We start from the raw sequence: 14,747 nt of genomic DNA, 5'->3' as shown, positions 1-14,747 counted from the left end.
CCCTCATAGAAGTCACATACACAAGAATGGCCAGGCGACTGGAGGTTTTGTTTATTACTCTTTATTACTCTTCATTCATTCATTTTCTACCGCTTTTCTTCACAAGGGTCGCAGGGGTGCTGGAGCCTATCCCAGCTGTCTTCGGGCGAGAGGCAGGGTACACCCTGGACTGGTGGCTAGCCAGCCAATCACAGGGCACATATAGACAAACAACCATTCACACTCACATTCATACCTATGGACAATTTGGAGTCGCTAATTAACCTAGCATGTTTTTTTTTTGGAATGTGTGAGGAAAACGGAGTACCCGGAGAAAACCCACACATTCCCGGGAAGAACATGCAAACTCCATGCAGAGAGTGGAATTGCGTGCTAACCACTCGACCGCCGTGCAGTTTTTATTACTCTTCTGAATGCATATTGTTTTGAGAAGCCAAACTTTATGTTTTTTTTTTTAAATGACCCGAGCAACTATGTTTCTTATCACGGATCTTTGACCAGAACTGGACTCACGGGTCCAATCGGGAATGAGTAAGTCACTGTTGCTGTAGTACACTGCTGATGACAAAAATCCCAACCATCCCTTTAATGTTAGCGTATTTAATTTTGTGCTTCATCTTTGTACATTTTGACTCTGTCACTTTATTATTTGATATATATTTTTATTTGCATCAGCATTGTAGATTTATGTTAAGGGTGTCTCCTTAAGAATATTTAAAATACAGGTTTTTTTTTTTTTTTTTTTTAAATCTCGTCGTAAGTGTAACTCTTGCTATATAATGACGTGTACTCATACGGAAGTGCAAACCGGGTGTACAGACACCATTGTTGTGCCAAGAACAGAAGGCACAGTTATTTTCGGATTGCTTTTAAATTTGGTGTGCTGATAATAGAGCTTGTGTTCTCAACATATTCCAAAAAACATATTTCAATGTTCAATTTTGACCATTTTATGACCCTTTTAGTGAGAGGGAGTGTAGAAGGAGGTGTGGTTGACCAACTAGGGCACTTGGTAACGCTAGCATAGCAGACCTGTCAACATTTTACTGCGTTCAGTTTTCTTGTTTTGATTAAAAAAAATAGACCCCAAAAAACAGGATATAATATTGATATGAACTCGGCCCACAATTATTGATTTTTTTTTTTTTTTTTTAACTTGTGAGGGAGTACTCGTAAAATGTCTTGAGGGTTGGCAGGTCTGCTATTAAATGGGCTTACTCTACTTGCTATACATTTAAGCTGTATGATGATTTGGCATCAACCCTAATTCAAAGCGCTTTTGAAGGGAATACATTCATTAAAACGAAAATCATTGTCGCTTCTTGAAATGCATGTCCAGATTTTTTATTTTTGTCATTAGTTGGTTAAAATAAAAGTTGTACTTATGAGTTGTAGACAATTTTTCTCCCCCAATTTTGTATCCATTTCTAACTGACAAAAATAAAAAGTGAACTATTTTTATTTTGTCTTTTTTTTGTGTAGCTTGAATAGAAGTGTATTCATCTTCGTTTTGGATCTTCGATATTTTGATTTTGGCACAGCCTCGCCATGTTTAGTCTTAACCTACTACAATATTTCCATATATCCTATTTCCTGGTTCTAGTCAGGACTCGAGCAGCAGCATTTTGGATGTACTGCAGCTTGTTTATAGAAGCCGGTAAGAAGCTGTTACAGTAGTCCGGTCTGCTGGGGACAAAGACTTAGATTAAGACCGTGATGTCAGTTTTTAGCTGGAGAAAATCGTTTCGATCCGATCTGTTTGATGCCGTGACAAATTTGGATCCAGGCCCAACCGTGATAAGTGAGTTTCCGTGAAATGGGAATCTTTTATAAATACAGGCATACCTTTTTTTCAACGTTATTAGGCCCCCTAGACATGAACTGACAACCCTATTGTCATCTTACACTGGTATTACCCAATACCCAATAAGAAATATGTTACCTCGGGGACACCAATGAGTGACAGACAGGAAGTGATGTCGGATGTTGCCATGTCTTTCACTTGTATAGCCTTTTTTCCAACTCAGTCGGATACTTCGACATGATCACAGAAGGACGGAGGATCGAACCCACAACCTTCAGGTTGGGATATTTTTATTCGAAATTACGTTTCTGGAATCTTATACTAATATAGGAATATTATAGTAACATTACTGCCACCTAATGACTAGTCTCGAACACTATGTCAACGTCTTTTGAATGTAAGTATTATAAATGTATTTTGTATTTTCATGTATTTAAATGTATTTTAGTTGATTTTGACATTTTTATTTTTGAAAATTATTCATTCAGACGGAAAAAAATTTACATTTTTTTTAGATTCTTTTATTAGTTACAATTTGCTTGCCTCCAATTGACAATGCCCGGTACTCTCTGCATTGGAGGAAGAAGAAAAAAGTATTTGTGTACACAGCAAGAATGTGTTCATTCCTTCAGTAGTTTCTCCAGAAATGCATGTACTCTACATACGTACAAATACTGTACTACATGTACAGTATTTATCCATTGTTGACACCCAACCCTGTCACTGGTAATGACTGTATCAATTGAAGAGAAGGTCATATTTTAAGGTTTTTTGTTTTTTTTTGATTGATTGTTCACTCAGAAAAAAAGGGAGAGCAAGATTCTTATCAACAGGTTGGGCGGAGTTGACATTCTGACACTCCTTTTTCGTGAGTTTCCTGCGGTGGAAATCAGTCACAGCATGGAGGCGGCCAGACACACAACCAGGAGCAACAGGAAAGGTACGTTTTCAATGAAAAGTCATTCATAATCTGATTTTATTTTATGCTTTTTAATAATAAGCCATAATTACGTTAAGGACACTATATCAAAGTGTATAGAAAACATTTTGCACGTTCCACATGTTGTGATTTAAGCCAGTGTGTACACATTGTAGTACAATGGATCCCACAATGTTACAGTCATACAGTGAGGGTAACTTCTCATCTGATTTTGGATCAATATTTGCAATAAAAGTGCTTCAGTACGCAATATCTAATTCATTATCAATATTTTACTATATTTAATTATAATTCTTTTTCTTTCAAAGGCTCTAGCCGGCTTAAATTGGTCAACTTTGAGATCCAGGAGAACCATGAAAGCCATGAAACCCAAGGCCTGAGCAACAAGCATCTGGTGGTCCGGCGAGGAAGACCCTTCAAAGTGACGTTGATGTTCCATGGACGGCTATGGAACCCCAGCACGGAGCGTCTGGTCCTGCAGGTTTCACTAGGTGGTCTTTAAAACGTTTTTTATTCTCATTTTTCAGTCTCATGTTTGCACAGTCGCATGTTGCTAGGCAGAATTTGTATGCAGTTTGGCACAGTATATAATCTTTTGTTGAGAAACCATAACAAAATTCTTGGTTTTCCAACCTTTTAAACCAAATACTACTCAAAAAAATATTTAAACAATATGTACTACTCGTACACACAGTGTTAAAGATTGATATTAATGCAAAGAAAACAATGCAATTTGATTTCAATTAGGTCTCATTTTTCAAGATGGCGGCGCCCAGTACAAGCTAGTTTAAGCTAGACAACTCTGTGTCTTCTTCAGCGTTTTTAGTGTTTAATAGTGCTTTATTTATTACTTCCTTGTTATTTTGTGCCATACTGACCACTTAAGCAAGTGTGCAAGTATGGTTGTTCATCTTATTACGTTTGTAACTTGCCGTTTGCGCCATTGTTGACACTCGGGAGTAGCTGCTAGCAGCCGTTAGCATCCCTTCGCTACGTCCAATATTTGGATATCCCCGCGGAAATATGGAGGTAGAGAGGCTGTATAGCGGAGGGAACGTGGAAAAAGACAGTATAAAGGTATTTAAAGCCGGCATCAACCATGTTTACTGTCTGTGGTCATGGGGAACGTGAGATGGAAGCGCTAACTGCGCTAACCCGGCTACAGAGACTACGGTGAGTGCGCCACTATTGCACTGAAGATTGAACAGTATATTTAAGTTTTTAATATTTTTATTTATTTATAAAAAATTAGAGAATATACTGGCTATTTTTCTCTAATATTGTTTAATTTTAATAACATTTTGCACACATATTTGGCTTTGAGTTTTGTCTAAATTCAGTTTATTCAGAGCTCTTGGAACAACAGGTTCTTTAAAATATCAAAGACTGATCCCAAAAAAAATTATTATTATTCTGGAGTGAGTCGTCACTCTCTGACTGGTTCAACATTTTTTTAATCATATATATTAATACATTTAATACAGTGATATGTATAGCACATCAATTGTCTTGAACCAGTCATGATGTGCTATATATATCACTATATTGACACTTACTATGGTACCCATTATATCATTGGATGGTCATATCACCTCGTACTTTGGTAGGTGACAAAAAAAAAATTTAATTAAATTAAAAACAAATTATATTAGGAAAGCAGGAAGTGAACAAATAAAAGTTAGACAAAAAGTCTAAATAATGAGATAAGAAAGTCATAATTATGAGATAAAAAGTCAAAATTATGAGATAGAAACAGTGCATGTATACGGTTGTCGCCTTCTTCACTTGGCGATACGTGACAAAAAAAACTATTTTAAAATAAAAAAATAAAAACTATATTAGGAAAGCAGGAAGTGAGCAAATGAAACAGTTACTGATTGTAAAAGTAAACTATTATGGAAAGCAGGAAGTGTACAAATGAAACAGTTACTGATTGTAAAAGTAAACTGTATTATGGAAAGCAGGAAGTGAACAAATGTAACAGTTACTGATTGTAAAAGTACCAGATGGAGGGGTAGGATTTAATAAGCTTTGCTTCTTCCTACTCCTTTTGGACATGTGGAACTGTGAACTGATTATGTGATGCATTCAATTGCAATCTGATGCATGTTCAAATGAAATTAAACCATTACTATTTATTTCTCATAATGACAGGTGACATGTCAGCTAAGATGTTGGTCAGCTTCTCCGACAAATGGTTTGATCCGGACAGGTGGTCAGCCCGGGTGTACCCCGGTGACCTGCGTCGCCGTGCCATTACCATTCATGTCTGCGCCCCGGTCAAGTCCGCGGTGGCGCTGTACCAGCTCCTGGTCCACATCGATGGCACACAGTCCTGTAGCTTCCTGGTGGGGACGTTTGTGCTCCTGTGCAACCCTTGGCTCAAAAGTGAGTCCATTATGAGTCTGGTAACTGCGTTAAAATGGAGACATGATGTACTTTTTGACTTCCAGCGGATCCAGTGTACATGCCGCTGAATGTGCAGCTAGACGAGTATATCAAGAGCGATTATGGCGTCCTTTTCATGGGTACACACGTGAACGTTATCCAGCGACCTTGGTCGTTTGGTCAGGTATGTACTGTACGTATTAAATATTCATTCTTTTTTGGTTGTTTCTAAGTAAAAAATAATCTATGTCTGCACAGTATGAGCCTGGGGTCCTCGAGGCATGTCTGCAGCTGCTCCAATCCAGCCCTCAGCACCTCAGCAACAAGCACAAAGACTACGTTCTACGAGCAGACCCGGTTTACCTGAGCAGGGTCATGTGCGCAATGGTGAGGAATGATGTGTTGCAAAAGTATGCAAACAGTCTGTTCTCCTTAGAAAGAGTTGCCAAGGGAGTGCTTGTGTGAATGCCGAGAGACCAGCTTTTACAACAAAAGTTTTACTTTATGATCATTTTTGAGCCGCTTGGTTGTGGTTTTGAAAGAAAAGTAGAAATAATTTCTTCCGGTGTCAAACTGTCGCCATTATTAGCTTTCGCAACTGTAGTTTATTTGGTAATGGTAATGGTTTTATTTCATATGAACATGCATCAGATTGCAATTGAATGCATCACATAATCAGTTCACAGTTCCACATGTCCAAAAGGAGTAGGAAGAAGCAAAGCTTATTAAATCCTACCCCTCCATCTGGTACTTTTACAATCAGTAAATGTTACATTTGTTCACTTCCTGCTTTCCTAATATAGTTTAAGTTTTTTAATTCAATTTTATGGGGCGGCACGGCGGTCTAGTGGTTAGCGCGCAAACCTCACAGCTAGGAGAGACCAGGGTTCAATTCCACCCTGGGCTATCTCTGTATGGAGTTTGCATGTTCTCTCTGTGCATGCGTGGGTTTTCTCCGGGTACTCCGGTTTCCTCCCACATTCCAAAAACATGCTAGGTTAATTGGCGACTCCAAATTGTCCATAGGTATGAATGTGAGTGTGAATGGTTGTTTGTCTATATGTGCCCTGTGATTGGCTGGCCACCAGTTCAGGGTGTGCCCCCGCCTCTCGCCCAAAGACAGCTGGGATAGGCTCCAGCACCCCTCGTGACGAAAAAGCAGTAGAAAATGAAAGAATGAATTTAATTTTTTTAAATTTTATTTTTGTATTTTGTTCCTGCTTTCCTAATATAATAAAAAAAATATATTTCATTAATTTTTATTTTTTTAATTTTATTTAATTTTTTATTTTTTGCCACGTACCGACATACGAGGTGATATGAGCATCCAATGACATAATGGGTACCATAGTAAGTGTCAATATAGTGATATATACAGTGAAGAAAATAAGTATTTGAACACCCTGCTATTTTGCTATTTCTCCCACTTAGAAATCATGGAGGGGTCTGAAATTTTCATCGTAGGTGCATGTCCACTGTGAGAGAGATAAACTAAAAAGAAAAATCCAGAAATCACAATGCATGATTTTTTAACAATTTATTTGTGTGATACAGCTGCAAATAAGTATTTGAACACCTGAGAAAATGAATGTTAATATTTGGTACAGTAGCCTTTGTTTGCTATTACAGAGGTCAAACGTTTCCTGTAGTTTTTCACCAGGTTTGCACACACTGCAGGAGGGATCTTGGCCCACTCCTCCACACAGATCTTCTCTAGATCAGTCAGGTTTCTGGGCTGTCGCTGAGAAACACGGAGTTTGAGCTCCCTCCAAAGATTTTCGATTGGGTTCAGGTCTGGAGACTGGCTGGGCCATGCTAGAACCTTGATATGCTTCTTACGGAGCCACTCCTTGGTTTTCCTGGCTGTGTGCTTCGGGTCGTTGTCGTGTTGGAAGACCCAGCCACGACCCATCTTCAATGCTCTGACAGAGGGAAGGAGGTTGTTCCCCAAAATCTCACAATACACGGCCCCAGTCATCCTCTCTTTAATGCAGTGCACTCGTCCTGTCCCATGTGCAGAAAAACACCCCCAAAGCATGATGCTACCACCCCCATGCTTCACAGTAGGGATGGTGTTCTTCGGATTGTACTCTTCATTCTTCTTCCTCCAAACACGCTTATTGGAATTATGACCAAAAAGTTCTATTTTGGTCTCATCTGACCATAAAACTTTCTCCCATGACTCCTCTGTATCATCCAAATGGTCATATGCAAACTTAAGACGGGCCTTGACATGTGCTGGTTTAAGCAGGGGAACCTTTCGTGCCATGCATGATTTCACATCATGACGTCTTAGTGTATTACCTACAGTAACCTTGGAAACGGTGGTCCCAGCTCTTTTCAGGTCATTGACCAAGTCCTGTCGTGTAGTTCTGGGCTGATTCCTCACCTTTCTTAGAATCATTGAGACCCCACGAGGTGATATCTTGCATGGGGCTCCACTCCGATTGAGATTGACCGTCATGTTTAGCTTCTTCCATTTTCTAATGATAGCTCCAACAGTGGACCTTTTTTCACCAAGCTGCTTGGTAATTGCTCCGTAGCCCTTTCCAGCCTTGTGGAGGTGTACAATTTTGTCTCTGGTGTCTTTGGACAGCTCTTTGGTCTTCGCCATGTTACAAGTTAAAGTCTTACTGATTGTATGGGGTGGACAGGTGTCTTTATGCAGCTAACGACCTCAAACAGGTGCATCTGATTCAGGATGATACATGGAGTGCAGGTGGACTTCTAATGGGCAGACTAACAGGTCTTTCAGGGTCAGAATTCTAGATGATACACAGGTGTTCAAATACTTATTTGCAGCTGTATCACACAAATAAATTGTTAAAAAATCATGCATTGTGATTTCTGGATTTTTCTTTTTAGTTTATCTCTCTCACAGTGGACATGCACCTACGATGAAAATTTCAGACCCCTCCATGATTTCTAAGTGGGAGAAATAGCAAAATAGCAGGGTGTTCAAATACTTATTTTCTTCACTGTATATAGCACATCATGACTGGTTCAAGACTCTTCATCCTTGTATTTAGCAAACATCAACTGCTTGTATTGTTTCTTGAATTGGCTATTTCTTTGCTAACAAAAAAAATGGTTTTGCATGCATTCTTGTGCACAGGTGAACTCCAGTGATGACATGGGTGTCCTGGAAGGGAAGTGGGAGGGCAGCTACAAAGATGGCGTAAAGCCAACAGAATGGAGCGGCAGTGCGGACATCCTTCACCGCTGGTTGGCGTCCAAATGCAACCCCGTGCGCTATGGACAATGCTGGGTCTTTGCCTCGGTGTTGTGTACAGGTACTTAATTAAAATGTTCTTCTTACTTCCTGTTGAGAAGCTACTTGATATTTGATGTTTATTTTATCCAGTTATGCGAGTGCTGGGAATTCCCTGCAGGGTGGTGACGGTTTTTAACGCAGCCCACGACGGAGATGGAAACCTGATAGCCGAAGAGTTCTACTCAAGCACCGGGGAGAGGCTGGGTATGTCGAAAGACAGCGTTTGGTGAGTATCGCTTACATCCACGGAAAATGAATATGTACCCGTCACTTGTGTCATCATTGACTGTAAATCAACAAGGAAGAACTTGCTTATCATGGTGGGCAACATATCTCAGCATTCGCTGAAAGAACGCACCCGGGAACAGGAAAAGATAAAGTTCAATCTTGCTAATATTTTATAATTAAGCTCAGCACATGTTTTATATAGATATATATTTTCTTTTTTAATAAAACTGGACTTGTGAATGGCGTATAGAAGGGTTTAGATTCTGTTCCACAGATGGCGCTAATGCACACGAAAGCTGCTTGCCAACCGCCAATAAACAACAGAAGAAGAAAAACACCACGAAGAAGACAACTTTCCATTTGAGTGTGTACAAAATACCTCAATCGGATTGGGGAAAGGAATATTCCACCCCTGTGAATCCCATTCATTATATATTCATTCGGATTGACACTTTTCTTTCGGAATGAGGTGTATACAAAGGTTACATTCTTTCCGTTTGAGCAAATAACCCAAATGGAATCGGAATATTTGTGTCCATGCAAACGTGGCTAGTGTTAATTCCATGTGTATCCTCCAGGAACTTTCACGTGTGGGTGGAGTGCTGGATGCAGAGACCAGACCTCGGCCCCGGCTTCGACGGCTGGCAGGTTGTGGACCCGACCCCGCAGGAAAAGAGCGCAGGTGTGAGGACATTTTGTTTGTTTTAAATAACCAAATAAAATAATTTATAAAATATATTTCCCCCCTGCAGGGATGTACCGCTGTGGTCCTTGCCCAGTGGCAGCCATAAGGGGGCGCTGCCTCAACACGGCCTATGACGCTGCATTCATTTACGCCTCTGTTGACGCCGACATCGTGCGCATGATCGTGCGGTCGGGTCATGTGGTAGGCAAGACGGTGGACAGCGAGTGGGTGGGACGCTTGATCTTTACCAAGCACATTGGATCAGACACGGCGGAGGATTTGACCGGGAGTTACAAGAAAAAGAAAAGTAGGAATACAAAATATGCTATTATTTCTACTTTTGGTTGTTATTATTTCTATATTTACTGATGTTGATGTGTTTGTTTACAGGAGAGGAAAGATGCTTAATGATGACATCATGTAAGCATCTTCACATAATTCTTTTACTTAAACTCCTTTACCTCTTCTTAGGAAACACTAACATTTAATATTTTACTTATTCTTATTTTCTGTAATATTAATTATGTATATATATTTAAATATAATGCATGGGGTATTTATTTTATATTTATAATTGTAATAAAAATATGTTGTTATATATTATATATACAGCAGCATAATATACAGAATGTATATTATGTATGCAATTAGCGTTTCTTAGGAAACACATTTAATATTTTACTTATTCTTATTTTCTGTAATATTAATTATGTATATATATTTAAATATAATGCATGGGGTATTTATTTTATATTTATAATTGTAATAAAAATATGTTGTTATATATTACGTATACAGCAGCATAATATACATAATGTATATTATGTATACAGTTAGTGTTTCTTAGGAAACACTAACATTTAATATTTTACTTATTTTTTTCTGTCATATTAATGATGCACGTATATATTTAAATATAATGCAAATGTTATTTATTTTATATTTATAATTGTAATGAAAATATGATGTTATATATTATATATACAGCAGCATAATATACAAAATGTATATTATGTATGCAATGAGCGTTTCTTAGGAAACACATTTAATATTTTACTTATTCTTATTTTCTGTAATATTAATTATGTATATATATATATTGAAATATAATGCATGTGTTATTTATTTTATATTTATAATTGTAATAAAATATGTTGTTATATATTATGTATACAGCAGCCGGTTGTGACACATCCTCTCTGCCTGTATGGGGCAATTCCGGACCTGGTAAGTTCATGAATGCTGCTTATACTTTTACCGTATGTCAGTGACATTTTTTTCAATGCTGGCTATACAGTTTGGTCAGTTGCTGTATGATGAATTTAAAATCATTCATTCATTTTGTTCCACTTATTCTCACGAGGGTCGCGCAGGGGGGGTGCTGGAGCCTATCCCAGCTGTGTTCCGGTGAGAGGCGGGGTACACCCTGGACTGGTGGCCAGCCAATCACAGGGCACATCACAGTGATGTGATATTGAAGGTCTGGTATTAATCCTATTGCCCGCACTGCCCTGCACACAGGCGGGGGTTATGTCATAAGACATACTGATACAAAAATCTTATTGATCTGGATGGAAAGCCCTGATAAGTCGTTCATTAACTTGAAGTGTGACTTGATGCCAGGTTTGTTACAAATGATTTTTGCCTTGTTACAGAACTTTGACCTTAGCAGCACTTCATTACTCCCTCAATAATAAAAAATTATATTAGAAATTGTAAATAATATAAATCAGGTCTATAGACAATAAAAAATGTAATTGTTTTTATAACTCCATTCTAGTAACCTAGACCTTTATACCGTCTTTTCCGTCTTTTTTGTAGTGGCAAGCTACAAATGAATATCCATAGCTGCACATTTTGCTTAAGCGGTCGATGTTGCACGAAACAATAAGTAACTAGCTATACTATACTGTAACTAGCTAGCACTTGTCGCGGCGCCATCTTGAAACATGTGACCTCCACATCTAATCCAGTCTATATCGATATGCTTGTTTTTGATATCGTGCTCAACAGAAATATCATTCATTCATTCGTTTTCTACCGCTTATCCTCAGGGGTCGCGGACATGCTGGAGCCTATCCCAGCTGTCTTTGGGCGAGAGGCGGGGTACACCCTGGACTGGTGGCCAGCCAATCACAGGGCACATATAGACAAACAACCATTCACACTCACATTCATACCTATGGACAATTTGGACAAGTCGCCAATTAACCTAGCATGTTTTTGGAATGTGGGGAGGAAACCGGAGCTGTGAGGCCTGTGTCCTAACCACTCGTCCACCGTTCTCACTCTGTGTGGTTTCATTGCGTAAATGAGTCTGATTCTTCTGTACAGAATGTTACGCCAGAGCTGGGCCCACACCTCGTGCAGCTGAAGCAGGTAAGACACTCACTGTTGTAATAAAAGACACCATTGGGCTTAAGCTCATTGGAAATAATGTAATCTGTTCCAGAGTCAAACTGTGGCCATCGTGAAAACAAAGCTGTAACTGTACGGGTAATATAAGAACGCTTTCTGTCCATATGATTTTGTCCAGACGGGCCCAGTATGGACGTGTCCCTCACTATCGACAAAGAGCCAATCGCGGGCAAAAGCATCAACCTGACTGTGATGATAACAAACAAATCAGACCGCAAGCGCGTCCTGATGGAGCACCTGAACGCTCAGGTGAAGGAATTCAACAGCAGCCCGCAGAGCAGCTTCTGGAAAAGCCACAAAGAAGTGTCCCTTCTGCCGTTTGAAGGCAAGACGCCACATTGAAATCATGAAAGAAAGCCTTTTTTTTTTTTAAATAGTTTTGTCTTTTTATTTTCCTATGTTCAGTTTCCAAGCGCCAGCATTCCATCCCGCCATCTGAGTACGAGTCTTTCCTATCGGAGGATGACATTGTAAAGGTGTCAGTGGTCATCAAGGATACGAAAACCAAAGCGAGGGTGCTGGCTACTCAGGACTTCAACGTCAGCTCGCCCAAAATTCACATACAGGTGAACACATAGAATTTAACCTGCAATTTCATGGAAAGCGTGAGAATTTAGAACCCAAACCAGTCGTGAAAAAGTTACATGTCTAGCTTAAAAATGCTAATTTTTTTTGCTACAAAATTCTATATTTAAATTCTATATTTTACACGGTATTTACAAGTATTTTTGAGAACATTATTTTCACCATATTAATTAATTACAAAGCCTAAACAATGACAATACTGAAATGAAAGGGGCCCCGAGCTACTTTCCTGTGGAACACACCTAGCTTACTATTGGTAATGGTAATGGTTTAATTTCATTTGAACATGCATCAGATTACAATTGAATGCATCACATAATCAGTTCACAGTTCCACATGTCCAAAAGGAGTAGGAAGAAGCAAAGCTTATTAAATCCTACCCCTCCATCTGGTACTTTTACAATCAGTATCTGTTACATTTGTTCACTTCCTGCTTTTAGTTTAGTTTAGTTATAGTTTAGTTTTTTTATTTAATTTTATGGGGCGGCACGGCGGTCTAGCGCGCAGACCTCGCAGCTAGGAGACCAGGGTTCAATTCCACCCTCGGCCATCTCTGTGTGGAGTTTGCATGTTCTCCCCGTGCATGTGTGGGTTTTCTCCGGGTACTCCGGATTCCTCCCACATTCCAAAAACATGCTAGGTTAATTGGCGACTCCAAATTGTCCATAGGTATGAATGTGAGTGTGAATGGTTGTTTGTCTATATGTGCCCTGTGATTGGCTGGCCACCACTCCAGGGTGTACCCCGCCTCTCGTCCAAAGACAGCTGGGATAGGCTCCAGCACCCTCCAGACCCTCGTGACGAAAAAGCAATAGAAAATGAATGAATGAATTTAATTTTATTTCTTTTTATTTTATTTTATTTTTGTATTTTGTTCACGTCCTGCTTTCCAAATATAGTTTACGTTTTTATTTTTAATTTGTTGTCACGTATCGCCATTTTTGCCAAGTGTAGAAGGTGGCAACCGTATACATGCACTGTTTGTATCTCATAACTTTGACTTTCTTATCTCATAATTATGACTTTCTTATCTCATAATTATATGGGATAACTTTTTATTCCAGTGGCGGCTTCCATATAACCCTGCTTATTAACAATGAAAACAATAGTAACGATTGTGTTCCATGCATGACAACGCCATCCAGCTCAACGTGTTTTAAACTACCTGCATTCTTTTGTACGGCCTGCAGCCAATAATGAATCAAAAAAATTTTTTTTTTTTTAAAACATGTATCTTTTTGTGTGGTAATTGCATCACTCTGCAGGTTGAAGGCGGAGACAGCATCCAGGTGAAAAAGGAGCATACAGCCGTCGTGTCCTTCGTCAATACATTAAGCAAAACCCTGAGGGGCGCCGTACTGACGGTGGAGGGATACGGATTGTTGGCGGGAAAACAAGAAGCCAGGTATGTCTGTTGAGGTATTTTACATACCAGTAGTACTTCATGGTTGGAAGTATCTGAGGAATGTGGTATGAGAATGCTGTCGGGTACGTTTTAACCACAGAGGGAAAAACGGGTGTGGCAAATCGGGATGCTGATTACACAGCGTGATAATTGCACAGGTGTGCCTCAGGTTGGCCGCAATAAAAGGCCACTTTGAAATGTAGCAGTTTAACTGGTTAATTTGGTTTATTTTGCTGCGCGGTGGTTATGTTTTTGTTGAAAAGATCTGAATGAAATTTTCAAGTGGAATTTTGAAGAACTGATTACATTTCCGGGGTGAACCCGATCACCCGTTTGCCCCCATATCTCAGGACGGCTATGATATGTTGTGATGTGATCTCTTCCCAGGATGAGTCTCCTGCAGCCAGACGAGAAGATAGAGAAGAAGGTTGTCATCATGGCGTCCACACCGGGCACAAAAATGCTCAGCGCCACCTTCTCGCATAGCAACAGCCCCAACATGGTTTCCAGAAGCTTCCACAAAGTGTCGGTCACCGCATAGAGATATTTATTATTCTGATTGGACTTTAATCATTATCACCATTTAACTCATATTTTCAATTCTATTATTATGATTAGAATTTGGTTGTCAACTTCCATCCATCATTCGTCTTTCGTTTCCTCATCCTTCATATTTCCTTCTTTTTTTCCTTCTCCCCCAATCTGTTTCCTTCCTTTCACTATTTACCCATTCATCTTTCTTTCACTATTTCATCCTTTCTACTTTTCATCCTCCAGTCCATCCTTCCTACTTCAATCGTGCCCTCCATTGTTTTTTTCTTCTTGCCTCAGTCTTCCTTATTTCCTTACATCCTTCATCACTTTCGTACTTCCTGGTCTCCTTCTTACATTCTTTATATCAATCTATCCATCATTCATTCCTTCCTTTTTTTTTTTAAATACTTTATTTTATTCATTCATTTTCTACTGCTTTTTCCTCACAAGGGTCGTGGGGGTGCTGGAGCCTATCCCAGCTGCCTT

General features: G+C 39.3%; 1 protein-coding gene across 1 annotated transcript; it reads left to right on the top strand.

Moving 5' to 3' along the window:
* The first annotated feature begins 2,627 nt into the window (after window positions 1-2,627).
* Window positions 2,628-14,401, top strand: LOC131136825 (protein-glutamine gamma-glutamyltransferase 5-like). Its single transcript, XM_078798001.1, has 17 exons — window positions 2,628-2,744; window positions 3,053-3,235; window positions 4,899-5,132; window positions 5,198-5,316; window positions 5,391-5,519; window positions 8,248-8,425; window positions 8,497-8,632; window positions 9,213-9,316; window positions 9,387-9,626; window positions 9,710-9,739; window positions 10,496-10,588; window positions 10,841-10,942; window positions 11,654-11,698; window positions 11,856-12,062; window positions 12,143-12,303; window positions 13,588-13,727; window positions 14,115-14,401. Exons 1-17 carry the CDS (start codon window positions 2,705-2,707, stop codon window positions 14,266-14,268), a joined length of 2,295 nt encoding a protein of 764 aa, XP_078654127.1. The 5' UTR covers window positions 2,628-2,704; the 3' UTR covers window positions 14,269-14,401.
* The last annotated feature ends 346 nt before the right edge of the window (window positions 14,402-14,747 follow it).

This window comes from Doryrhamphus excisus, linkage group LG17 (assembly GCF_037039965.1).
Source record: "Doryrhamphus excisus strain RoL-2023G ecotype Guam linkage group LG17, RoL_Dexc_Guam_v1.1, whole genome shotgun sequence".
NCBI lineage: Eukaryota > Metazoa > Chordata > Actinopteri > Syngnathiformes > Syngnathidae > Doryrhamphus > Doryrhamphus excisus.
Note: the sequence above shows the minus strand (reverse complement) of the source record. Positions and strands in the feature narration are given on the sequence as shown.

What these genes read in the sequence shown, in the direction of transcription:
- LOC131136825 (XM_078798001.1), top strand. Translation starts at nt 2,705, where the DNA reads ATGGAGGCGGCCAGACACACAACCAGGAGCAACAGGAAAG. An exon ending in AACCAGGAGCAACAGGAAAG is followed by an intron (nt 2,745 to 3,052) that starts GTACGTTTTCAA and finishes TTTCTTTCAAAG; the next exon opens with GCTCTAGCCGGCTTAAATTG. An exon ending in ACCTCGTGCAGCTGAAGCAG is followed by an intron (nt 11,699 to 11,855) that starts GTAAGACACTCA and finishes GATTTTGTCCAG; the next exon opens with ACGGGCCCAGTATGGACGTG.